This window comes from Oncorhynchus clarkii, chromosome 28 (assembly GCF_045791955.1).
Source record: "Oncorhynchus clarkii lewisi isolate Uvic-CL-2024 chromosome 28, UVic_Ocla_1.0, whole genome shotgun sequence".
In the NCBI taxonomy this organism is placed as follows: Eukaryota; Metazoa; Chordata; class Actinopteri; order Salmoniformes; family Salmonidae; genus Oncorhynchus; species Oncorhynchus clarkii.
The window spans coordinates 39942840-39969309 of NC_092174.1; the positions used below are offsets into that span (position 1 = coordinate 39942840).

Sequence of the window (26470 nt, forward strand, 5' to 3'; positions counted from 1 at the left end):
AATCATACATGGCCAACTGTAAAAGCTGAAGTGCTCAGCCCTAGGCTATTTATATCCTGTATATTGTCATGTTTTTGTGTGTGAAAATGTATAGTTTCTTCATTCTCAATGGAAGCACAGAGTAGGCTACCTGACACCATTTAGTTTGCTGAAAGAGGAGTGAGAGCTCATTTTATCGGATGCTTTTCTGATATTTACAAGTTATTACATTATTACAAATACACTTATAATCATATTTTACAGATGGAGCCCTCTGTGTTGGGCAATCATGTCACATGACCTGGGTTTTAACCTTAAAATAAAAAGCTTTTTCATTACTCTCCCCTTTTCATGTCAGATCCATCCTCAGACAATTTCATTTTTTTTGTGTAATTATCTTTTCTGGAAAAGGCATAAAAAAAATCAAGTTTAAAATGTAGTTCATGTGACATGATAGCCAGAAACACAGGTCCATGTTTATAGAGCACATATATTGGTCTGTATTACATACATTTTTCTCTGAGGCTGAAGATATTCGGCTTGGCCCGTAAGACCCTCACAAACCTTTACAGATGCACAATTGAGAGCATCCTGTCGAGCTGTATCACTGGCTGGTACAGCAACTGCACCGCCCGCACCCGCAGGGCTCTCCAGAGGGTGGTGCGGTCTGCCCAACGTATCACCGGGGGCAGACTGCCTGCCCTCCAGGACACCTAGAGCACCCAATGTCACAGGAAGGCCAAAAGATCATTAAGGACATTAACCACCCGAGCCACGGCCTGTCCACCCCGCTATCATCCAGAAGGTGAGGTCAGTACAGGTGCATCAAAGCTGGCACCGAGGGAATGAAAAACAGCTTATTTTCAAGGCCATCAGACTCTTAAATAGCCATCACCAGCCAGCAACCACCCGGTTACTCAACTCTGCACCGTCGAGGCTGCTGCCCTTTGTACATAGACATGGGATCACTGCAATTTAATAATGGAACACCAGTCACGTTAATGTTTACATACCGTTTTACTCATTTCTTATGTATATATTCTACTGTACTGTAGTCAATCCCGCTCCGACATCGCTCATCCTAATATTTATATATTTCTTAATTCCGTTATTTTACTTTTAGATTTGTGTGTATTGTTGTGAATTGTTAGATACTGCTACACTGTTGGAGCTAGGAACTCAAGCATTTCGCTACACCCGCAATAACATTGCTAATTTTGTGTATGTGACCAATACAATTCGATTTGATTTATAGATTACATCAAAGACGTTCGTTTATCCCTCAGATGAAACAAACAGAGACATATATCGCCATCTTGGCGCTGAATAGTGATGCGCACCTATCGGTCTGTCCGGGAAAAGCAGCCTGATGGTCCTGATGCTGCGTTATGTCATGAGGATGGTCAATACCTTTAGAAAGGCGGAATATAAACACGCTTTTCATCCAATGGTGAGGCTCAGTCTCTGTGGCGCAATGGAATAGCGCGCTGGACTTCTAATCCAGAGGCTCCGGGTTCGAGTCCCGGCAGAGATGGGTTTGCTAAGGAGCTGGTCTGCTTTTTAGAAAAAATAAATGTACTAAATTGGCCAATTGAAGCATACTTTTTATTGCATTATACAAGAAATTCTGTCCATTCGAATGTATGCTTAGTATCCAAATGTGGCGCTGGATACACGGCTAGATAATGCCATTTTTATTTAAAATGAAACATGTAATCTCCATAACAGATAGATGCTTTTGGGTTTCTCCCGCCCACACATTGTATTCCATTTACAATCAGTTCTCATCGCAGCACCGGGGTATCGTTATCAGGGACGTATGCACAGTGCATGCTGCACTCGGTAGGCTGACTCTCCTCATCAAACACTTTACCTCGGAAGACTACAGCTTCAGCTCAACATTTTGTTAAGTCCCGACACCCATCTCTTTCCATTCACCCCCCTCTCCCCTCCACCACGTATCATTTCTTTCATGTAATCTGAATTCATTCACACATTCATCCACAAGTCAATATAATATATAATAGGCTATAGGCCTACCCTCTCGGACTGCCAGTATGTGAGAAATGATGATCATTTTAATTATAGGCAATAATGAGTGTCTTTTAATTATACATTTGGTCTAAGCTATATTTTACAAAACAATTAACAAAAACACACATTGAACATGGGACTCAATACAAACACGCACGCGCCTGTGTGCAAATGTTTTTTAGTTTTTTAATTGCACAAATTAAATAGTAGACCATTCTAGGTCTAAATCATCATCATAATAGTCATCATAATCTCTAAAAAGCCCAAATGACATAAAGGACACTGTATGTTGCTGTTGAGGATACATACAGGAAAGAGCGCGCAACGACAACTCGTGGCGGTGCGCTTCTGTTTTCAGCACCTGGAGCTGTCCTGCACTCTCATGCCGCGTCAGTGACTTTTTGTTGTTGCTGTGTAGAGCCTTGAATTTCAGTCTTCTCTAACAGCGAATTCAACAACCACATTTGAATTATAACGGATGTATAAAAGCTGGAATGAGTAGGCATAAGAAGGCCTGTGTCTATATTTAATTTTAAACAGAGGCATTACATTTACCAAAAAACATTCCTGCTGCTACTTCAGCTGTCTGGTGATCTCCTCTCCTATCTCCGCCCAGTTTAAGATGGATTTTTTTCCTGCCTTCTGCTTGTCGCCTATGGTGATAGGGCTTTTCGTGCCTCCGCGCCAGCCACCATTTTAACCCCATGTCTCCCCCTACACACGAACTAATCCGCATGCAAAACTAATCCTTAATCCCCTCGCGAGTTGAACGCCCCCCACCCCACCCTCCTCCACTGAACACCCACCAGTACAGTCTGTCGGGCCTTGAGCGTTGTGACTCCACTCAGAAAGACAACGTCTCGCGCTGTCAGTCAAAAAGGCTACTCTCCCTAACGGAAAGCAGAGAAAAACATTGATTCATGACTGATGAAGCTAGACCTAACTCTTATCTATGGGCATTGGGGACTAGCCTACTACCACTACCTAGGCTATTACATCTATAATAATAGAGAAACTAGATAAAAGAAGAACAATTCAGAAAAAACAATTAGCCTATTATTTTTCGATGATATGACAAATAACATATTTGGGCATAGGATACAGTCTATATGAATATGACATCTCAGTTTTTCTTTCTCCAATATACACTATATGACCAAAAGTATGTGGACACCTGGTTGTCTAAAATCTCATTCCAAAATAACAGCCTCCACTCTTCTGGTAGACGTTGGAACATTGCTGCGGGGACTTACTTCCATTCAGCCACAAGAGCAATAGTGAGGTCGCGCACTGATGTTGGGCGATTAGGCCTGGCTCGCAGTCGGCCTTACAATTCATCCCAAAGGTGTTTGATGGGGTTGAGGTCAGGGCTCTGTGCAGGCCAGTCAAGGTCTTCCACACAAACCTTGACAAACCATTTCTGTATGGAACTCACTTTGTGCACGGGGGCATTGCTATGCTGAAACAGGAAAGGGGCTTCCCCAAGCTATTGCCACAAAGTTGGAAGCACAAAATCGTTTAGAATGTCATTGCATGCTGTAGCATTAAGATTTCCCTTCACTGGAACTAAGAGGCCTAGTCCGAACCATGAAAAACAGCCCAGGCCATTATTCCTCCTCCACCAAACGTTATAGTTGGCACTCTGCGTTCTGGCAGGTAACGTTCTCCTGGCATCCGCCAAACACAGATTAGTTTGTCGGACTGACAAATTGTGAAGTGTGATTCATCACTCCAGAAAACGCGTTTACACTGGTCCAATGGTGACACTCCAGCTGATGCTTGGCATTGCACATGGTGATCTTAGGCTTGTGTGCAGCTGCTCGGTCATGGAAACCCATTTCATGAAGCTCCCAATGAACAGTTCTTTGTGCTGACGTTACTTCCAGACACAGTTTGGAACTCGGTAGTGATTATTGCAACAGAAGACAGACGATTTTTAAGCACAACATTGGCAGTCCCCTTCTCTGAGCTTGTGTGGCCGACCACTTTGCGGCTGAGCTGTTGTTGCTCCTAGATGTTTCTACTTCACAATAACAGCACTTACAATTGACCCGGCAGCTCTGTTTGTCTGTGGAGATTGCATGGCCTGTGGTCGATTTTATACACCTGTCAGCAACGGGTGTGGCTGAAATATCAGAATCCACAGATTTGAAGGGGTGTCCACATACTTTTTTTTAATAGTGTATCTATTTCTATCTGCCCTGCATGTATATCCCTCTCCCAGGCAGTATGCTCTTGCCCTCTTATCCGAATGGTACGGGCCAAATCGTATTAAAGTCCCCTCCCCCTCGCTCCCTCCCCCTCCACACGCCACCTCCTTTCTTTCAGACAGACTGTTTTTGCTGCAGTAAACGGTAGCCGTGGAGAGAGAGAGAGGGAACAGCTAGAAAAACAACAATCCGAAGAAGGAAGGAAAAAGTCAATATAGACAGATCCAGGGAGGCATCAGAGCAAGCGCCAGTTTTCCTGCAATACAGGGACCACTTCCAGAACCAACGGCGACAAATAGCCTATCCGTTCAGGATCGAGAATCCAGAGGCAGGCCTATTTCGGTGTGTATACTGTTATGTCCCTAACAATATTACTGTTGTTGGCTGTGTCCGGGCTGTAACAAACGATCGACACCTGTCACTGTTGTAAATACTATGCTTTCGTGTCCTGGAATGTTCCTGCGTGCGCCTCACCCAGTTGCCTAGGCTACTGGCAGGTGCTGGAGATAAAGCATTATCTTGACCCGGGAATACAATACTAGACGCGTTGTATAATTTAGTGCGAATATGCTTTTTGTTATTGGACTGTAGGCTACGTTATGCCTCGCCATCTCTCCCCTCCCTTTCCTGCATGCAAGGCTTTTATCATTGGTCGTGTTACTACAATTTACAACGGTGTGCGCCTTCATTTCTACGTATAGGCTACGAGGTGTCCCTCTGATTACCATTACACAGGGCTAATGTCCTTTACTGGGAAAAAGGTGTAGGCAGGCTAGGGAAAGGAGGAGGCACGATAAACCATACCGGGCTCCTTCCTCGTTTCTACGCGGCATCCAGCAGCGTTGCAGGTGCCTTCTGGGCTGTAGCAGTGGTTCCCATCCTTTCCCGGTTACTGTAGCCTGCCACTAACTGCATGTAGCTCTGCCCGAGGACCCCTGAAGTACCCCCCCATGTGCATTTTACCAGCAGACCTATGGTCTCATGAGACTTCTCAAGTACCCCCTTTGGACAGGCCAAGTGCTCCTAGGGGTCCTAGTACCCAAGGTTGGGAACCACTGGACTATAGGACCTATCTTTAGATTGGATTTATCCAACCCCTTAAAGGTTGTGATCAGCACTAACGTTATTCTACAAATCAGTTCTGTTTTATCATCGGCACCCCCCCCCATCATATCCCCGCCCTATTCGCCCGCCCGTCCGTCCCACTGGCAACCTCTCTCTAGCCATGGCCCGCGCTGAACCGAATGGCGAAGGAGAATTTCGAGGATAGATCCTAGCCTTGGCTCGGCCGCCATGTAAGGCTATTTCAGTGTGTGTGTGTGTGAGAGGCTGAGGGTATTATAGTGACACCGTGTGTGCTACATCTGTGTCATGTGAGGAGAGAAGCACCGTCAGGCAATTCTCAGCGGGCGACAGGTGCAAGCATTTTGCTGTCCATTCCGACGTTTTGCTTGGCCAACAAGGGGAATTTGGATTTGGTTCATTTGTGATATTTGTAATTAACAAGAGTTGTTTTGGGCCCAGAAAACATCCCACTTATACTCCAGAGCTTGAATACATTTAGACATCAATTGAATACATTTAGGGTAATGACAGCCCACACTGATTTTCCGCCCTTAGTGATTTAGAACGTTGCCTTTTACGGTGGTAAGCTCGATCACCGCGTCGCTCCCGGTACGATATGACACAGGCAGCAGATCTACGAAACCCACGGAGAAGCGCGTGAGCAACGATGTCCAAAAGTGCATTAAGCACCCGCCAACCGATCAGAACGCAACCAATTTATCCTGAACGGCTTGTTCTTGTTTTATCGACCTTCTCCGACAGGTAGCTCCAGTGCTACTCTCTTCTCCCCCCGCAGGTAACACTCCGGTGCTCCTCTCCCCCCGCAGGTAACACTCCGGTGCTCCTCTCCCCCCGCAGGTAACACTCCGGTGCTCCTCTCCCCCCCGCAAGTAACACTCCGGTGCTCCTCTCCCCCCGCAGGTAACACTCCCGTGCTCCTCTCCCTTGCACCCTGCCTAAACCTCCCGAGGATTGAGACGAACCAACCAACCATGGCATTCCCTTCTTACCTGGTCCCAAATCTATGGACTCTGAGTTTATTGACACTACTGGCAGCCTCTGTTCAGAGCAACATCATTGTCTTTGGTAAGAATCTCTCTCATTACCTCTAGTCTCACCCTCCTCTAGTCTCACAATCCTCTAGTCTCCCCCTCCTCTTCTGTCACCCTCCTCTTCTCTCACCCTCCTCTAGTCTTACCCTCCTCTTCTGTCACCCTCCTCTAGTCTCCCCCTCCTCTTCTGTCACCCTCCTCTAGTCTCACCCTTCTCTACTCTCACCCTCTTCTACTCTCACCCTCTTCTACTCTCACCCTCGTCTACTCTCACCCTTGTCTACTCTCACCCTCTTCTACTGTCACCCTATTCTACTCTCACCCTATTCTACTCGCACCCTCTACTGTCACCAACCTCTACTCTCAACCTCCTCTAGTCTCACACTCTTCTAGTCTTACCCTCTTCTAGTCTCACCCTCTTCTAGTCTCACCCTCTTCTAGTCTCACCCTCTTCTAGTCTCACCCTCCTCTAGTCTCACCCTCTTCTAGTCTTCTCTACTGTCACCCTCCTCTACTGTCACCCTCCTCTACTCTCACCCTCCTCTACTGTCACCCTCTCCTGTGACCCTCCTCTCCTCTCCTGTGACCCTCCTCTCCTCTACTGTCACCCTCTTCTACTCTCAACCTCCTCTAGTCTCACACTCTTCTAGTCTCACCCTCTTCTAGTCTCACCCTCTTCTAGTCTCACCCTCTTCTAGTCTCACCCTCCTCTAGTCTCACCCTCTTCTAGTCTCACCCTCCTCTAGTCTCACCCTCTTCTAGTCTTCTCTACGGTCACCCTCCTCTACTGTCACTCTCCTCTACTGTCACCCTCCCATACTCTCATCCTCTTCTACTCTCACCCTTTTCCAGTTTCACCCTCCTCTACTACTCTCATCCTTCTCTACTCATCTTCTACTGTCACCCTCCTCTACTGTCACCCTCCTCTACTGTCACCCTCCTCTACTGTCACCCTCCTCTACTGTCACCCTCCTAGTCTCACCCTCCTCTACTGTCACCCTCCTACTCTCACCCTCCTCTACTCACACCCTCATAGTCTCACTCTCTTCTAGTCTTCTCTACTGTCACCCTCCTCTACTGTCACCCTCCTCTACTCTCACCTTCCTCTACTCTCATCCTCTCCTGTGACCCTCCTCTCCTCTACTGTCACCCTCTTCTACTGTCACCCTCCTCTACTCTCAACCTCCTCTAGTCTCACACTCTTCTACTCTCACCCTCTTCTAGTCTCACTCTCCTCTAGTCTCACCCTCTTCTAGTCTCACCCTCTTCTAGTCTCACTCTCCTCTAGTCTCACCCTCTTCTAGTCTCACCCTCCTCTACTGTCACCCTCCTCTACTGTCACCCTCCTCTACTGTCACCCTCCTAGTCTCACCCTCCTCTACTGTCACCCTCCTAGTCTCACCCTCCTCTACTGTCACCCTCCTACTCTCACCCTCCTCTACTCACACCCTCCTGGTCTCACTCTCCTCTACTGTCACCCTCCTCTACTCTCACCCTACTCTACTGTCACCCTCCTAGTCTCACCATCCTCTACTGTCACCCTCCTCTACTGTCACCCTCTTCTAGTCTCACCCTCTACTGTCACCCTCCTCTACTCTCACCCTTGTCTTCTGTCACCCTCCTCTGTCACCCTCCTCTACTGTCACCCTCGTCTAGTCTCACCCTCGTCTATTCTCACCCTCGTCTATTCTCACCCTCCTCTATTCTCACCCTACTCTAGTCTCACCCTCCTCTATTCTCACCCTCCTCTATTCTCACCCTCCTCTAGTCTCACCCTCCTCTTCTGTCACCCTCCTCTAGCCTCACAATCCTCTAGTTTCACCCTCATCTAGTCTCACCCTCCTCTTCTGTCACCCTCTTCTAGACTCTCAATCCTCTAGTCTCACCCTCCTCTAGTCTCAGCCTCCTCTATTCTCAGCCTCCTCTAGTCTCACCCTCCTCTAGTCTCACCCTCCTCTAGTCTCACTATCCTCTAGTCTCCCCCTCCTCTTCTGTCACCCTCCTCTTCTCTCACCCTCCTCTAGTCTTACCCTCCTTTTCTGTCACCCTCCTCTAGTCTCCCCCTCCTCTTCTGTCACCCTCCTCTAGTCTCCCCCTCCTCTTCTGTCACCCTCGTCTAGTCTCCCCCTCCTCTTCTGTCACCCTCCTCTAGTCTCACCCTTCTCTAGTCTCCCCCTCCTCTTCTGTCACCCTCCTCTAGTCTCACGATCCTCTAGTCTCACCCTCCTCTAGTCTCATCCTCCTCTACCGTCACCCTCCAGGTTCTTCTACTCTATCCGGTTGACGTCAGTTTTTAGTTGTTACTGTGTCATTACAAGGTAGTCACCAAGCTCCTTTCCCCCCGAACTCCAATGGAATTTCTGCTATTGTTTTTGAAGATTGTGTGTGATTTACACTTGCACAGGTTGGCCTGTGCTCTCCCTCTGTCTGTGTGTGACACACACACACACACACACACACACACACACACACACACACACACACACACACACACACACACACACACACACACACACACACACTCGCGCATACAATAGGCTACACCCACATTATTGTGTAAGCCTGGTATGATCATTAGAGCCATAGAGGTTTGATTAGGAGAGCCCTCAATGGAGACAATATGTTACACACACTGCTCCCAGTGGACACACACACATCTATCAATAAAAAAACCTACGATTGGCAGGAAATCATCTTTTCATATTCATTGATTTGAGCAGTCATTGTTGACTGATGGGGGTTAGATACAAGCACACAGTTTCTCTCCCTGTTCTACATTACTATCCCACAGATTAACCACTGTAACAGTCCCACAGATTAACCACTGTAACAGTCCCACAGACTAACCACTGTTACAGTCCCACAGACTAACCACTGTAACAGTCCCACAGACTAACCACTGTAACAGTCCCACAGATTAACCACTGTTACAGTCCCACAGATTAACCACTGTAACAGTCCCACAGATTAACAACTGTTACAGTCCCACAGATTAACCACTGTTACAGTCCCACAGATTAACCACTGTTACAGTCCCACAGATGAACCACTGTTACAGTCCCACAGATTAACCACTGTTACAGTCTCACAGATTAACCACTGTTACAGTCCCACAGATTAACCACTGTTACAGTCTCAGACTAACCACTGTAACAGTCCCACAGATTAACCACTGTTACAGTCTCACAGACTAACCACTGTAACAGTCCCACAGATTAACCACTGTTACAGTCCCACAGATGAACCACTGTAACAGTCCCACAGATTAACCACTGTTACAGTCCCACAGATTAACCACTGTTACAGTCCCACAGATTAACCACTGTTACAGTCCCACAGATGAACCACTGTAACAGTCCCACAGATTAACCACTGTTACAGTCTCACAGATTAACCACTGTTACAGTCTCACAGATTAACCACTGTTACAGTCTCACAGATTAACCACTGTTAGTCTCAGACTAACCACTGTTACAGTATCACAGATTAACCACTGTTACAGTCTCACAGATTAACCACTGTAACAGTCTCACAGACTAACCACTGTAACAATCCCACAGATTAACCACTGTAACAGTCCCACAGACTAACCACTGTTACAGTCCCACAGATTAACCACTGTTACAGTCTCAGACTAACCACTGTAACAGTCTCACAGACTAACCACTGTAACAGTCTCACAGACTAACTACTGTAACAGTCCCACAGATTAACCACTGTTACAGTCCCACAGACGAACCACTGTTACAGTCCCACAGATTAACCACTGTTACAGTCTCAGACTAACCACTGTAACAGTCTCACAGACTAACCACTGTAACAGTCTCACTAACACTACAAAACAGTACCCTATATCATTTTTTTTATATGTATTCATTATTTACAAGTATATATTTTTGATGTATTTTGTATTTATTCAGACAGTAGGATACATAGATTTGGGGAGACAGAATCTTGGACTGGGGAGCGATCCCTGGTTTCCCATGCAGGGATTACATGTGGACTAGAGTTGGCAGTGTTACTTATTCAGCCCAACTCAGACACACAGTAGCCTATATTATCTCACGTCAATATGCTCACTCTTGCAGATGTGATGTGCACCCACACAGAACCCCAGGAATTGAAAAGCATGCAAACACACGCACCTACTTTAACTACATCAGCTGTTTTCACTGTCTGTTGTTGAATTATGCATGATTGTATTTTTTTTCTGTGCTTCTGCATGAGAAATGTGTATAGAGCAGTTGGAGGAGTGGCCAATGTGAGTCAGTGAGAAGCTGTACTGTATACTGCTGTGGGGTAGCAATGGTAAACAAATTTATGCAGATACCGAGATGAGGGCTCGTCCCAAGTGCCACCCTATTCCCTATATAGGGCACTACTTTTGACCAGGGCCATAGAGCTCTGGTTAAAAGTAGTGCACTACGTCGGGAATAGGGTGGCACTTGGGACGTGACCGAGGTCAGTGTTGGGAACATGCTAATGAAATCAAATAGAAATGAAGATTGCAATTATCAAATTCAAGACATTGATGAGATGCAAAAAGATAATCAAGTCCCGATGTATGAACCTGAGAGGGCGTAGACCTTAAAATGTGTGTGATTCTTCACGGGGAGATTATTTTGTCAATTCAACACGAGTTTTCAATTTGCACGTGTAAAAAAGGACTTCTCGCATTCAGAAATATGTCACATTCGATTAGGGTTTTGTATTGGTGCAGAATTGACCATCCAAGAACAAACCAATGGAATCACTGGCCCTTGTTGTTTGTAGCTAAGAGCGGTTTTGCACTGTTGTCCATCAACTGGGACTCTGGTAAATCTGGTTGTCTAGTCGTTTTTTCTGTGATTTTCTGTACATACATTAAATTAATGATTGAAATGTTTTTTTTTAAATGTAAAAATGGGGATGGTGCCCTTTGGGATGCAGACCTAGATATATGGAGAGAGGGGGAGATGGAGAGGAATGGGAGAGAGGCTCCAATAATGGCCGGTAGTGGCCGGTGAATGGGCAGTTCATTTTAAATTACCCGAACAGAAGGGCCTACTTAGCATAAATAATGCAATGTTATGTTTCAGAGAGGAAAAACGATTAGTATGGCAGATCAATGACTACAGATGAACGATCAGATGCACCAAGCCTGTCTGTCACTACAACATGTCTCAAAATCTATACTTGCTTCTTTCATGCTTTCAAAACCTCCATGTTATTGCTGTGTCTTGTTTTCATCCTCCCCGAAACAAAATGCTCATCAATAATATTAGCAAAACAATACAAGTGAGAGCTCACATAAGTCAGCGACTCGGCGCTCATTTAAACATTTGATGCAGAAGGAATCCCCATATGAGCAGCGTGTCAGAGTCAGGGAAGAACAACGCTGTTTGTCTGTGCTGGGCCCCTATACAGAGAGCCTCTAATTGTGTACAGTATCTATTCTCCACAGCTGGATGTGTAGTGGAACAGTTCAACTGGACTGGCTCTCTGAAGGCTACAGATTAGAGCTGTGATTGGCCAAGACTGAGTACCAAACGGTACCCTATTCGCTATACAGTGCACTACTTTTGACCAAAGCCTTATGGATTAACTATGGACCCTGGGTAAAAGTAGTGCACTATATAGGAAACAGCGTATCATTTGGAAAGCAACTCTGTTCTGTATCACTAACCAAGTTACCTCAGGCCAGGGTGTCGTGGCCACCCGCTGTAGCACTCATAAGCGCACAGCATGACACACACACACACACACACACACACACACACACACACACACACTTCCCGTCACTGACCGTGCCCCTTCTCAGTGGAGACCTCAGGGAATAATGTCTGTGAATCAAATGACACCCTATTCCCTGTGTAGTGCACTTCTTTTAGCAGGGGCTCATAAGGCCATTGGAAACAGGGCCCATAGGGCTCTGGTCAAAATAGTGCACCATATAGGGAATAGGGTGGTATTTCAGACGCACCCATTGTGTCATCTCAAGACCACAACACAACGTGATTAATCGTTTATTTTCCTCAGTGTATTCTCTCTCTGGCGTCTGGGCAACGGACCGCTGGATTGAGTGGGGCAGAGAGAGGCTGCACTTCCAGCTGTGACCAATAATGAATACAGATGAAATGATGGGTGTAGACCAATCATTAATGTGGGTGAAATTTACAGGCCGGACGGAGGGAGGGAAGGCAGGAGGGAGGGAGGCAGGGCCTCTGTGTTCTGTGCCAGCAGTTCACTTTAGTTTGCTCAGGGAATCGAGTTCTGGCAGAACACAGGCCTCCTGAAAGAACCACTAATTTCCAGTTTGTGCTATTTATTGTTGATGACTGGCTGACTGAGTGTTAGTCCTAAATGGCACCCTATTCCCTGTATAGTGCACTACTTTTGACCAGAGCGAATATAGGGAATAGGGTGCTGTTTTGAGAGACAGCTCTGGTTCTGTATCTCTAACCTAGTTACGTGAGGCCAGGGTGACGTCCTGTTTGTTGACCGACTCTCTGCGTCCCAAATGGCATGATGTTGCCTATATAGTGCACTACTCTGGTCAAAAGTAGTGCACTATATAGGGAATAGGATGCCATTTGAGAGGCAGATGCTGACTGGGCATCCTTGTGTGCCAGCCAGACCAGGCCAGGGCTGATGGGAAACATGTCGCTAAGTTCGCTCCCAAATGGACGGATTCCTGTCAAAAGTAGTGTACTAAATAGGGAATAGGGTGCCATTTGGGATGAAGACTAATACACAGACAGGCCTGGTACCTCCACAACAGTGAGTGGGTGGAGGGAGGCAGGCCGGCCGGCAGGCAGGGAGGGAGGCTCTACCTATCCTGTCAGCAATGATGACTGATAAGCAGCGTTGACTCATTAACAACTGGAGAACAAGAAGCCTGAGGCCCTAGTTATTTTGTTGAATTACTGGCTAGTGACTGTGACATTAATAGTATGAGGCTTTTTCATCGTCCTCTAACTCTCTCTCTACTCTTGATGGCCCAGGCCCACTGGTTTCCCAACCTAAGTGCATACTGGATGTATCAAGTGCTGATTTGGGACCAGTTTTGCAGTTTATAAATCACAAGGGAAAAGGTTACATGGACATGGAAAGAACTGATCCTAGATCTCAACTCTGGATGGACCCGCCCAGACCACTGATATCCAGTTCATCCCTATTCCCCACCCTTCTTTCGAAGTGTGGACTTGCACACTTCCATCATGGATTTAAAAGCTTTGCTTTGGTGTAATCATTGGTTTAAGGAAGTTATTTTGAATCCATGACAGGAAGTCTTAGCACTTTGGGAGAAGAATGAGGATGCAGTGAGTGTGTGAGTGACAGACTGAGTGAGTGAGTGAGTGAGTGTGTGAGTGACAGACTGAGTGAGAGAGAGAGAGAGAGAGACAGTGAGTGAGAGACTGAGTGAGTTAGACAGTGAGTTAGACAGTGAGTGAGACAGTGAGTGAGTGAGTGAGAGAGAGAGAGAAAGATTGAGGGAGAGACTGAGTGAGTGAGTGAGAGAGAGACTGAGTGAGTGAGTGGGAGAGAGACAGAAAGATTGAGGTGAGTGAGTGAGTGAGTGTGTGAGTGAGTGAGTGACAGACTGAGTGAGTGAGTGAGTGAGTGAGTGAGTGAGTGAGTGAGTGAGTGAGTGTGTGAGTGATTGAGTGAGTGAGTGAGAGAGAGAGAGAGAGAGAGAGAAAAGTGAGTGGGAGACTGAGTGAGTGAGACGAGAGAGAGAGAGAAAAGTGAGTGAGTGAGTGAGAGACTGACTGACTGACAGAGAGAGAGAGAGAGAGAGAGAGAGAGGAGTGAGTGAGAGACAGACTGAGTGAGTGAGTGAGTGAGAGAGAGGAGTGAGTGAGAGACAGACTGAGTGAGTGAGTGAGTGAGTGAGTGAGTGAGTGAGAGAGACTGAGACTGAGTGAGTGAGTGAGTGAGTGAGTGAGTGAGTGAGTGAGTGAGAGAGAGAGAGGAGTGAGTGAGTGAGATACAGAGAGAGGAGTGAGTGAGTGAGAGAGTTTACTGGTCTGAAGACGAACCACACAACTAACAACATTGGACACAATCTCATCCTGGAATATCCAAGGCCTGAGGTCATCTGCCTTTGGCCTAAAGATCAGGAACCTGGACATAGACATTGTCATGCTACAAGAAACATGGTATAGAGGAGATGGACCCACTGGTTTTCCTCTAGGTTACAGAGTGGTGGTCTGATTAACCAAACTACCAGGCGTGAAACAGGGAAGGGACACAGGGGGTATGCTCATTTGATATAGAGCAGACCTAACTCAACTCACTTTGGTTAGAAATTCAAAAGGAAATGATCTTAACAGAGAAAAATGTCCTCCTCTGTGCTACCTACAATTATTCCCCCCCACTAGAATCCCTATACTTTAATGAAGACAGCTTCTCCATCCTGAAGGGGGAAGTCAATCATTTCCAGGTACAGGGACATGTACTAGTCTGTGGCGACCTAAATGACAGAACTGGACAAGAACCTGACACCCTCAGCACATAGGGGGACAAACACCTACCTGGAGGTAAAGCATTACCACCCCCACATGCCACCTAGGCACAACTACGACAACATAACTAACAAAAACGTGTCACAACTCCTGCAGCTCTGTCGCACGCTGGGTATTTACATAGTTAATGGTAGATTTCGAGGGGACTCCTACGGTAGGTACACTTATAACTCATCTCTTGGCAGTAGTACTGTAGACTACTTTATCACTGACCTCAACCCAGAGTCTCTCAGAGTGTTCACAGTCAGCCCACTGACACCCCTATCAGATCACAGATCACTTGAACAGAGCAATAACCAATCATGAGGCATCAAAGCCAAAGGATCTGAATAATATTAAGAAATGCTATAGATGGAAGGAAAGTAGTGTGGAAACCTACCCCAAAAAACAATTAGGCAACAACACATTAAATCCCTTAAAGACAACTTCCTGGACAAAACATTTCACTGTAATAGTGAAGGTGTAAACTTGGCAGTAGAAAATCTAAACAGTATATTTGACCTCTCAGCTTCCCTGTCAAATCTAAACATTTCAAACAGAAAACCGAAGAAAATGAACAACAACGACAAATGGTTTGATGAAGAATGCAAAAACCTAAGAAAGAAATTGAGAAACCTATCCAAGCAAAAATATAGAGACCCAGTAAACCTGAGTCTACACCTTCACTATGGCGAATCACTAAAACAATACAGAAATACACTATGGAAAAAGAAGGAACAGCAAGTCAGAAATCAGCTCAATGTAATTGGCCTATGGTGTTGATGTACCCTCAATGAAATTAGAAAACATTCAGACAACAAATTCCAATTAGCTATACTTAAACTCCTTAGCATCATGCTTAGCTCTGGAATCTTCCCCAATATTTAAAACCAAGGACAGATCACCCCAATCTACCGAAGTGCAGACAAATTTGACCCCAATAACTACAGTGGGATATGAGTCAACAGAAACCTTGGGAAAATCCTCTGCATTATCATTTACAGCAGACTTCAAATCAAAGTTTATTTGTCACGTGCGCCAAATACAACAGGTGTAGGTAGACCTTACAGTGAAATGCTGAATACAACAGGTGTAGGTAGACCTTACAGTGAAATGCTGAATACAACAGGTGTAGGTAGACCTTACAGTGAAATGCTTACTTACAGGCTCTAACCAATAGTGTAAAAAAATATGTTAGGTGAACAATAAGTGAAAACAATGTACTGAGCAAATGTCAAATTTGCTTTTTACCAAATTACCGTACGACAGACCACATATCCACCCTGCACACCCTAATTTACAAACAAACAGACCAAAACAAAGCCAAAGTCTTCTCAGGCTTTGTTGATTTCAAAAAAGCCGTTGACTCAATTTGCCATTGCGGTCTGCTATACAAATGGATGGAAAGGGATGTCCGACATAAAATCCATGTACATAAACAACAAGCGGTTAAAATGTAAAAAAACACACATTTCTTCCCACAGAGCCGTGGGGTGAGACAGGGATGCAGCTTAAGTCCCACCCTTTTCAACATATATATCAACGAATTGGTGAGGGCACTAGAACAGTCTGCAGCACCCAGCATCACCCTACTACACATATGTCAGAGTCAAGGCCCGCGGGCCACATCCGGCCCGCAAGAAGGTTTTTTACGGCCCCTGGGATGATCTTGATTTATTATTAGAACCGGCCCGCAGCAAGCCGGCAGCCCGCAGATCTTTTACACGCACCAATACTACATTTCCCACAATGCAAAGGTGACGCACCGAGCAGTAGGCTGCTTCATTTCAATATTTATTGGCACAGCAGTCGTCAGCATCACAGTAAAATTAACTTTCAGATACCCATCAAAAATGGCAAAACGGAAGGTGGATACTGAGAACCGGGGGTTTCAAACAAGGTGGGAGTCGGAGTATATGTTCACGAAGGTAGCTGGAAAACCTGTGTGTCTTCTGTGTGGAGAAAGTGTGGCGGTACTGAAAGAGTATAATCTGAGACGACATTATGAAACGAAACACGCGGACAAAAACAAGAATATGGACATGGAACAAAGGCTACAAAAGGCAGAGGAATTAAAACGAGGCCTCAAATCTCGACAGGCTCTGTTCAAAAAAGCCAAATCACAAGGCCAGGCTGCTGTCAAGGCCAGTTTTATTTTGGCAGAAGAGATCGCTAAATCAGCCCGGCCATTTACGGAGGGGGATTTCATCAAAAACTGCATGATTAAAGTTTGTGACGAAGTTTGCCCAGAAAAAAGGCAACTCTTTTTAAATGTGAGTCTGAGCAGAAACACCATTGCCGAGAGAGTAGACCAGTTGTCCATCAATCTAAAAGAGCAGCTTGTGAAAAAGGGAAAAGATTTTATTGCATATTCCTTGGCTGTGGATGAGAGCACCGACATTTCTGACATTGCCCAGTTGTCAATTTTCATCCGCGGAGTGGACTCCAACCTAAGCGTGACAGAGGAGTTTTTGGCTTTACGTCCTATGCATGGCACAACTACGGGGCATGATTTGTATGAAGAGGTGTCAAGATGTGTAAATGAGATGGAGCTGCCTTGGGAAAAACTTGTGGGTTTGACAACCGACGGAGCACCTGCGATGTGTGGACACAGGAGCGGACTGGTGGCGAAGATACGGGAAAAGATGCAAGAGGAAAACGCGACAGGTGAGCTGACAGCTTATCATTGTATCATACACCAGGAAGCGTTGTGCGGTAAAGCCTTGAAAATGGAGCATGTAATGAGCATCATCACGCGCACAGTTAACTTTATCAGAGCCAAAGGTTTGAATCACCGCCAGTTCAAGGCATTTCTGACGGAGTTAGAAACGGAGCATGGTGATTTGCCTTATCACACAGAGGTGCGATGGCTAAGCCAGGGAAAGGTGCTTCAAAGATGTTTCGAGCTTCGTGAGGAGATTTGTCTGTTCTTGGACAGCAAAGGGAAAGACACAACACAACTCCGAGACGAAATGTTTCTGTGTGAAATGGCTTTTCTGTGTGACATTACGAGTCATCTGAATGCAATAAACTTGCAGCTGCAGGGTCGGGATCGTGTCATCTCTGATATGTACAGTACAGTGAAGGCATTTAAAACCAAACTGACTCTGTGGGAGACGCAGATGCGGAAAGAAAATTTGAGCCACTTTCCCAGCTGCCAGACCATGAAAGAGAAGCTCTCTACCAGTGCGTTCCCGAGCACACAGTTGGCTGATAAAATAGGTATGCTTGCCGCTGACTTTCGACGCCGATTTGCTGACTTTGAAGCACAAAAAAGCAGGTTGGAACTGCTCGGTAACCCATTTGCTGTTGACGTGGAAAGCTCACCACCAAACCTCCAAATGGAGTTGATTGACCTCCAATGCAATGATGCACTGAGGGCAAAATATGCGGCAGTGGGTGCTGCGGAGTTCGCCCGTTTCCTCCCCGGCACAATGCCCCAGCTGCGCATCCAGGCTGCTCAAACGTTGTCTATGTTTGGCAGCACATACCTGTGTGAACAACTGTTTTCTTTGATGAACCTGAACAAAACATCACACAGAAGTCGACTTACTGCTGAACACCTCCACTCAATTCTGAGGATTTCTTCAGCTCAGAGCCTTACCCCGAACATTGATGAACTTGTGGAAAAGATGGGACACCACCAAGTATCACCCTCAACCTCAAACAAGTGAACATTACTGTGCAATCACATATTTAGAGTTTTTACTCAGTTCAAGTTTAAAAGTTAAAATTTAATATTTGTTTTCACTGCATGTTACTTCTCCTTAAACAAAGTGTTGTTTTTGATTAATAGATTTTTGCACTTTATTTTTTTGTATTTCAATCCAATTATATTTTAAAAATATTTCAGTTGAGTGGATGATAGAAAATTGCTATTATTGTTTTTTCTTTGAAGTAAATTTAGCCCACTTTTGCTAAAATAGAAAATATAGTCTACTGATGGTGCCTTGAATACCGGTTTCTTTCATTTAATATTCATGTTATGGGGATATTTATATAAAGGAAATTTGTCTTTTGTGTCTGTTGAAAATTAAAGATTACTGACAGAGCCATAAGAAAATATTGCTTTATTTATCTGATCATATTGTAATATATTTGTTAGGTTTTCAGTAGGTTCAATTAGGTTCACTAGACTATATGCGTCATTTAAAAATTTTTCAATGAACATTCGAACAGTCCGGCCCTCGTCTTGTAGCTGATTTTTTTATTTGGCCCTCCGTCCATTTGACTTTGACACCCCTGCCCTACTAGAATCTGAAAGTCAAATATCTACTCTTTGCTGATGATCTGGTGCTTCTGTCCCCAACCAAGGAGGGCCTACAGCAGCACCTAGATCTTCTGCACAGACTCTGTCAGACCTCGGCCCTGGCAGACCTGGGCCCTGACAGACCTGGGCCCTGACAGTAAATCTCAGTAAGACCAAAATAATGGTGTTCCAAAAAAGGTCCCGTTGCCAGGACAACAATACAAATTCCATCTAGACGCCGTTGCCCTAGAGCACAAAAAAAACTATACATACCTCTTCTTAAACATCAGCGTGACGGGTAACTTCCACAAAGCTGTGAACAAGCAAGAGAGACAAGGCAAGAAGGGCCTTCTATGCCATCAAAAGGAACATCAAAGTCGACATACCAATTAGGATTTGGCTAAAAATCCTTGAATCAGTTAAAGAACCCATTGCCCTTTATGGTAGTGAGGTCTGGGGTCCGCTCACCAACCAACAATTCACAAAATGGGACAAACACCAAATTGAGATTCTGCAATAATATCCTCCACGTACAGTGTAAAACATCAAATAATGCATGCAAAACACAATTAGCCCGATAACCGCTAATTATCAAAATACAGAAAAGAGCAGTTAAATTCTACAACCACCTAAAAGGAAGCGATTCCCAAACCTTCCATAACAAAGCCATCACCTACAAAGAGATGAACCTGGGGAAGAGTCCCTTAAGCAAGCTGGTCCTGGGCTCTGTTCACAAACACAAACAGACCCCACAGAGCCCCAGGACAGCAACACAATTAGACTCAACCAAATCATGTGAAAATGAAAACATAATTACTTGACACATTGGAAAGAATTAACAAAAAACTGAGCAAACTAGAATGCTATTTGGCCCTAAACAGAGAATACACAGTGGCAGAATACCTGACCACTGTGACTGACCCAAACTTAAGGGAAGCTTTGACTATGTACAGACTCTGTGAGCATAGCCTTGCTATTGAGAAAGGCTGCTGTAGGCAGACCTGGCACTCAAGAGAAGACAGGCTATGTGCCTGGATGGAAACTGAGCTGCACTTCCTAACCTCCTGCCAAATTTACATATATAAAAATGCACAATATGACATTTGAAATGTCTTTATTATTTTGGAACTTTTGCGAGTGTAATGTTTACTGTTATTAATTTGTTTATTTCAATTTTGTACTTTATCTACTTCACTTGCTTTGGCAAAGTTAACATATGTGTCCCATGCCAATAAAGTCCTCAAATTGAATTTAATTGAATTGCAGAGCGAGACGGAGGTAGAGAGATGCTGAGAGAGACGGAGGTGGAGAGATGCAGAGAGAGAGAGAGAGAGAGATGGAGGTAGAGAGATGCAGAGAGAGAGAGAGAGACGGAGGGAGGGAGATGCAGAGAGAGACGGAGGTAGAGAGATGCAGAGAGAGACGGAGGTAGAGAGATGCAGAGAGAGACGGAGGTAGAGAGATGCAGAGAGAGACGGAGGTAGAGAGATGCAGAGAGAGACGGAGGTAGAGAGATGCAGAGAGAGACGGAGGTATAAAGATGCAGAGAGAGACGGAGGTATAAAGATGCAGAGAGAGACGGAGGTATAGAGATGCTGAGAGAGACGGAGGTAGGGAGATGCAGAGAGAGAGAGACGGAGGTAGGGAGATGCAGAGAGAGAGAGACGGAGGTAGAGAGATACGGAGGTAGGGAGATGCAGAGAGAGAGAGAGAGAGAGAGACGGAGGTAGGGAGATGCAGAGAGAGAGAGAGAGACGGAGGTATAGAGATGCAGAGAGAGACGGAGGTAGAGAGATGCAGAGAGAGACGGAGGTAGAGAGATGCAGAGGGAGACGGAGGTAGAGAGATGCAGAAAGAGACGGAGGTATAGAGATGCAGAGAGAGACGGAGGTAGAGAGATGCAGAGAGACGGAGGTAGAGAGATGCAGAAAGAGACGGAGGTAGAGAGATGCAGAGAGAGACGGAGGTAGAGAGATGCAGAGAGAGACGGAGGTAGAGAGATGCCGAGAGACGGAGGTAGAGAGATGCAGAGAGAGACGGAGGTAGAGAGATGCAGAGAGAGACGGAGGTAGAGAGATGCAGAGAGAGACGGAGGTAGAGAGATGCAGAGAGAGACGGAGGCAGAGAGATGCAGAGAGAGACGGAGGTAGAGAGATGCAGAGAGAGACAGAGGTAGAGAGATGCAGAGAGAGACGGAGGCAGAGAGATGCAGAGAGAGATGCAGAGAGAGACGGAGGCAGAGAGATGCAGAGAGATGCAGAGAGAGACGGAGGCAGCGAGAGGCAGAGAGAGACGGAGGTGGAGAGATACAGAGAGAGACGGAGGTATAGAGATGCAGAGAGAGACAGAGGTATAGAGATGCAGAGAGAGACGGAGGTATAGAGATGCAGAGAGAGACGGAGGTAGAGAGATGCAGAGAGAGAGAGAGACGGAGGTAGGGAGATGCAGAGAGAGAGAGAGAGATGGAGGTATAGAGATGCAGAGAGAGACGGAGGTAGAGAGATGCAGAGAGAGACGGAGGTAGAGAGATGCAGAGGGAGACGGAGGTAGAGAGATGCAGAAAGAGACGGAGGTATAGAGATGCAGAGAGAGACGGAGGTAGAGAGATGCAGAGAGAGACGGAGGTAGAGAGATGCAGAGAGAGACGGAGGTAGAGAGATGCAGAGAGATACGGAGGCAGAGAGATGCAGAGAGAGACAGAGGTAGAGAGATGCAGAGAGAGACGGAGGTAGAGAGATGCAGAGAGAGATGCAGAGAGAGACGGAGGCAGAGAGATGCAGAGAGAGAGAGAGAGAAGGAGGTAGAGAGATGCAGAGAGAGAGAGAGAGACGGAGGTAGAGAGATGCAGAGAGAGACAGAGGTATAGAGATGCAGCGAGAGACGGAGGTAGAGAGATGCAGAGAGAGAGAGAGAGACGGAGGTAGAGAGATGCAGAGAGAGAGAGAGAGACAGAGACAGAGGTAGAGAGATGCAGAGAGAGACGAAGGTATAGAGATGCAGAGAGAGACAGAGGTAGAGAGATGCAGAGAGAGATGCAGAGAGAGACGGAGGTAGAGAGATGCAGAGAGAGACGGAGGCAGAGAGATGCAGAGAGAGACGGAGGTAGAGAGATGCAGAGAGAGACGGAGGTAGAGAGATGCAGAGAGAGACGGAGGTAGAGAGATGCAGAGAGACGGAGGTAGAGAGATGCAGAGAGACGGAGGTAGAGAGACAGAGGTAGAGAGATGCAGAGAGACGGAGGTAGAGAGACGGAGGTAGAGAGATGCAGAGAGAGACAGAGGTAGAGAGATGCAGAGAGACTGAGGTAGAGAGATGCAGAGAGAGACGGAGGTAGAGAGATGCAGAGAGACAGAGGTAGAGAGATGCAGAGAGAGACGGAGGTAGAGAGATGCAGAGAGACAGAGGTAGAGAGATGCAGAGAGACGAAGGTAGAGAGACGGAGGTAGAGAGATGCAGAGAGAGACGGAGGTAAAGAAATGCAGAGAGAGACGGAGGTAGAGAGATGCAGAGAGAGATGTAGAGAGAGAGAGATGCAGAGAGAGAGAGAGAGAGAGAGAGAGAGAGAGAGAGAGAGTGTCTGGCTGTGCTGATTTTCCATTAGTTTCACAGCTGATTAACTGACCTGACTACAGTCACAGTAACAACACCTGTCTCTTCCCCGATGAATCACACTTTGAGTGCATCCCAAATGGAACCCTATACCCTATATAGTCTATGGTCAAAAGTAGTGCACTATATAGGAAATAGGGTGCCATTTTGTACACACCCTTGGATCAGCACTCGTCTCTATTTGCACCAGACTCTAAAATACCCAAATGATTACTCCCATCTTATTATCAGGATGGCTGGACCTTTATGTGATGATTGATTAAGCTCCGAGCAACACAACAACTATAAACAGAGAGACGTATAGACAGTGAATAATTTCCATTGAGCCAAAAGCAGAACATGGGTCCTAAACAGCATCCTATTTCCAATATAGTGCTGATAGGGCCCTGGTCAAAAGTAGTGCACTATATAGGGAATAGGATTCGACGCGTTTTGTGACACATGTAGAGTGTTATCATCTCATATCTGCGTCCGATTGTATATCTGGCAACCTATATTCCCTATAGAGTGCACTACCTTTGACTGGAGCCATATGGGTCTATGGGCCCTGGTCAAAAGTAGTGCACTATATAGGGAAAAGGGTGCAATTTGGTATTCATAACAAATGTTATCATCAGCTCCAGGTTTGACTCTGACCTGTTATTTCCTGACACATATGTTAGTCAGCCTGGTATGTGAGACACAGCTAAGTGCCCGGGTCTGGTGTGATAATGGTTTTTTAAAAAGTCATAAAAGGAATCCGAATGACACTGACTTGTTTCAATAACTTCTGATCTGAGAGGCGGCAGTATAGCTCTCGGTTTCTAAACAACAAGGAGAAGAAACCCCTTTAGACCTTGTCAATCCAAGTCAGATCCCATCACATCCACTCAGGCTATCTCAGATCCCATCACATCCACTCAGGCTATCTCAGATCCCATCACATCCACTCAGGCTATCTCAGATTACATCACAACAACAAGCAATAATGTTGAGCACTCTTGAGATTGCTGTCGAGACGGACGCGGGCAGTAGTTGCAGCACTCAAGAGTTTTTACCTCGTGTGTGAGGGAGGGGGAGTGTGAGGGAGGGGGAGTGTGAGGGAGGGAGGGCCATGTCAATCTGTGGGAAGGAGGGCGGTAGAAAATCGAGCCGTGTTAGCAGAACTGTCAGCTGTGAGCTGGCCGACCGCTCAGAAAGACGTTTTGATGAAAGGAACACTGAGGCTGGAAATTCATCAGTGGCTCTTTTGAAACGCCAGCGTCATTGTGCAGCAGGCAGAGTCTGGGTGCTGTCCTGCTTTTCAGCAATGTTTCCTTTGATTGTGCCGGCCTTGCGGTGCGGTGGAATGGTCCTCTGGCTCTTTTCATTGTTTGCTGTGGGGTTTACATCACCAAGGTATCCTGTCGTGGCAGCAAGGCTAGAAAGAAGCAGGAACAAACTCTAGGGATGTTTCTTCATCTTAAACCCATCACTGTTGCTGGCTCTGAAATGGCACCCTAGTCCCTATGTAGTGCACTACTTTTGACCAGAGCCCTGATCTAAAGTAGTGCACTACATAGGGAATAGGCTGCCATTTGGGATGTATACTTTATCTGAACCAATCACTGTGTTGTGTTCCAGTGATGTCATTAGATGGCTGTATTGTGGACCTCAGCTGTCACGCCCTGATCTGTTTCACCTGTCCTTGTCTCCACCCCCTCCAGGTGTCGCCCATCTTCCCCAATTGTCCTCTGGGTATTTAGACCTGTGTTTTCTGTCTGTCTGTTACCAGTTCGTCTGGTTTGTTCAAGTCAACCAGCGGTTTGTCTCAGCGCCTGCTTTGCCACAGTTTCTCGTTTCCCCCCTTGTCCTCCTGGTTTTGACCCTTGCCTGTCCTGACCCTGGGCCAGCCTGCCGTCCTGTACCTTGGCCCTACTACTCTGGATAATCGACCCCTGCCTGACCCTGGGCCTGCCTGCCGTCCTGTACCTTGGCCCCACTACTCTGGATTATCAACCCTGCCTGACCCTGGGCCTGCCGTCCTGTACCTTGGCCCCACTACTCTGGATTATCGACCCCTACCTGACCCTGGGCCTGCCTGCCGTCCTGTACCTTGGCCCTACTACTCTGGATTATCGACCCCTGCCTGACCCTGGGCTTGCCTGCCGTCCTGTACCTTTGCCCTACTACCCTGGATTATCGACCCCTGCCTGACCCTGGGCCTGCCTGCCGTCCTGTACCTTTGCCCCTACTCTGGATTATCGACCCCTGCTTGCCTTGACCTGTCGTTTGCCTCCCCCTGTTGTTGCAATAAACATGGTTTCTTCAACACGTCTGCACTTGGGTCTTACCTGAAACCTGATATCAGCACAGTGTTTGTATTGATAAGATGCTTGTATTGTGGACCTCAGAACAGTGTTTGTATTGATTAGATGGCTGTATTGTGGACCTCAGCACAGTGTTTGTATTGATTAGATGGCTGTATTGTGGACCTCAGCACAGTGTTTGTATTGATTAGATGGCTGTATTGTGGACCTCAGCACAGTGCTTGTATTGATTAGATGGCTGTTTTGTGGACCTCAGCACAGTGCTTGTATTGATTAGATGGCTGTATTGTGGACCTCAGCACAGTGTTTGTATTGATTAGATGGCTGTATTGTGTACCTCAGCACAGTGTTTGTATTGATTAGATGGCTGTATTGTGGACCTCAGCACAGTGTTTGTATTGATTAGATGGCTGTATTGTGGACCTCAGCACAGTGTTTGTATTGATTAGATGGCTGTATTGTGTACCTCAGCACAGTGTTTGTATTGATTAGATGGCTGTATTGTGGACCTCAGCACAGTGTTTGTATTGATTAGATGGCTGTATTGTGTACCTCAGCACAGTGTTTGTATTGATTAGATGGCTGTATTGTGGACCTCAGCACAGTGTTTGTATTAATTAGATGGCTGTATTGTGGACCTCAGCACAGTGTTTGTATTGATTAGATGGCTGTATTGTGTACCTCAGCACAGTGTTTGTATTGATTGAAGCATTTCTCCGTCAGTGCAGGGTTCCCCAGAGTGTGTCCTCCATCCAATGAATGCATGGCTGTGTTGTTTACCACGGTTCGTTTTTTTCTGATGAAAGCGTGGTTGTTTGGAGGATCTCAGTCATCAATGGGCTTTTCTGATGAGGTTCTCAATGTGTGGTTTGACTTATCAATATGCCTTTTTTGTTGTTGAAGGAAATGCTTTGTGCTGTAGGCCTAACTCAACATTATTTTTTCAATGAAAGCATCACGTTGTAGATAAACTAACCAAATAAAACGTCTTTCTGATTCAGACATTTGATAGTGGGGCAACTCATCAATATGCTTTTTTGACGAAGACGATGCTTTGTGAGCGCATCAATGTGTGGTTTAAACCACCGATGTACCTGTCTGGTGTGTCTTGATGAGCATGGTGGAAAACCCAGTGAGGTGCATGTTGATGCATGCAGCAGTACAGTCAGTACCTGTACCTGTCTGGTGTGTCTTGATGCATGCAGCAGTACAGTCAGTACCTGTACCTGTCTGGTGTGTCTTGATGCATGCAGCAGTACAGTCAGTACCTGTACCTGTCTGGTGTGTCTTGATGCATGCAGCAGTACAGTCAGTACCTGTACCTGTCTGGTGTGTCTTGATGCATGCAGCAGTACAGTCAGTACCTGTACCTGTCTGGTGTGTCTTGATGCATGCAGCAGTACAGTCAGTACCTGTACCTGTCTGGTGTGTCTTGATGCATGCAGCAGTACAGTCAGTACCTGTACCTGTCTGGTGTGTCTTGATGCATGCAGCAGTA

General features: G+C 46.1%; 1 protein-coding gene and 1 non-coding gene across 3 annotated transcripts in view; both read left to right on the forward strand.

Moving 5' to 3' along the window:
* Positions 1–1439: 1439 nt before the first annotated feature.
* On the forward strand, positions 1440–1513 carry trnar-ucu (transfer RNA arginine (anticodon UCU)). The gene has a single exon. It is a non-coding gene; the product is annotated as a tRNA-Arg (tRNA).
* Positions 1514–4341: 2828 nt separating this feature from the next.
* The window catches only part of LOC139387409 (cell adhesion molecule 3-like), a 117989-nt gene continuing 95860 nt past the window's right edge, over positions 4342–26470 (forward strand). Inside the window, exons 1-2 of one of the 2 annotated variants that reach the window (XM_071133562.1) lie at positions 4342–4565; positions 6210–6374. In XM_071133562.1, the coding sequence (XP_070989663.1) occupies positions 6281–6374 (94 nt within the window). In that variant the 5' untranslated portion in view covers positions 4342–4565; positions 6210–6280. Of the gene's footprint in view, positions 4566–6184; positions 6375–26470 lie in introns of those variants that run through there. The other variant, XM_071133564.1, reaches the window with a different exon arrangement.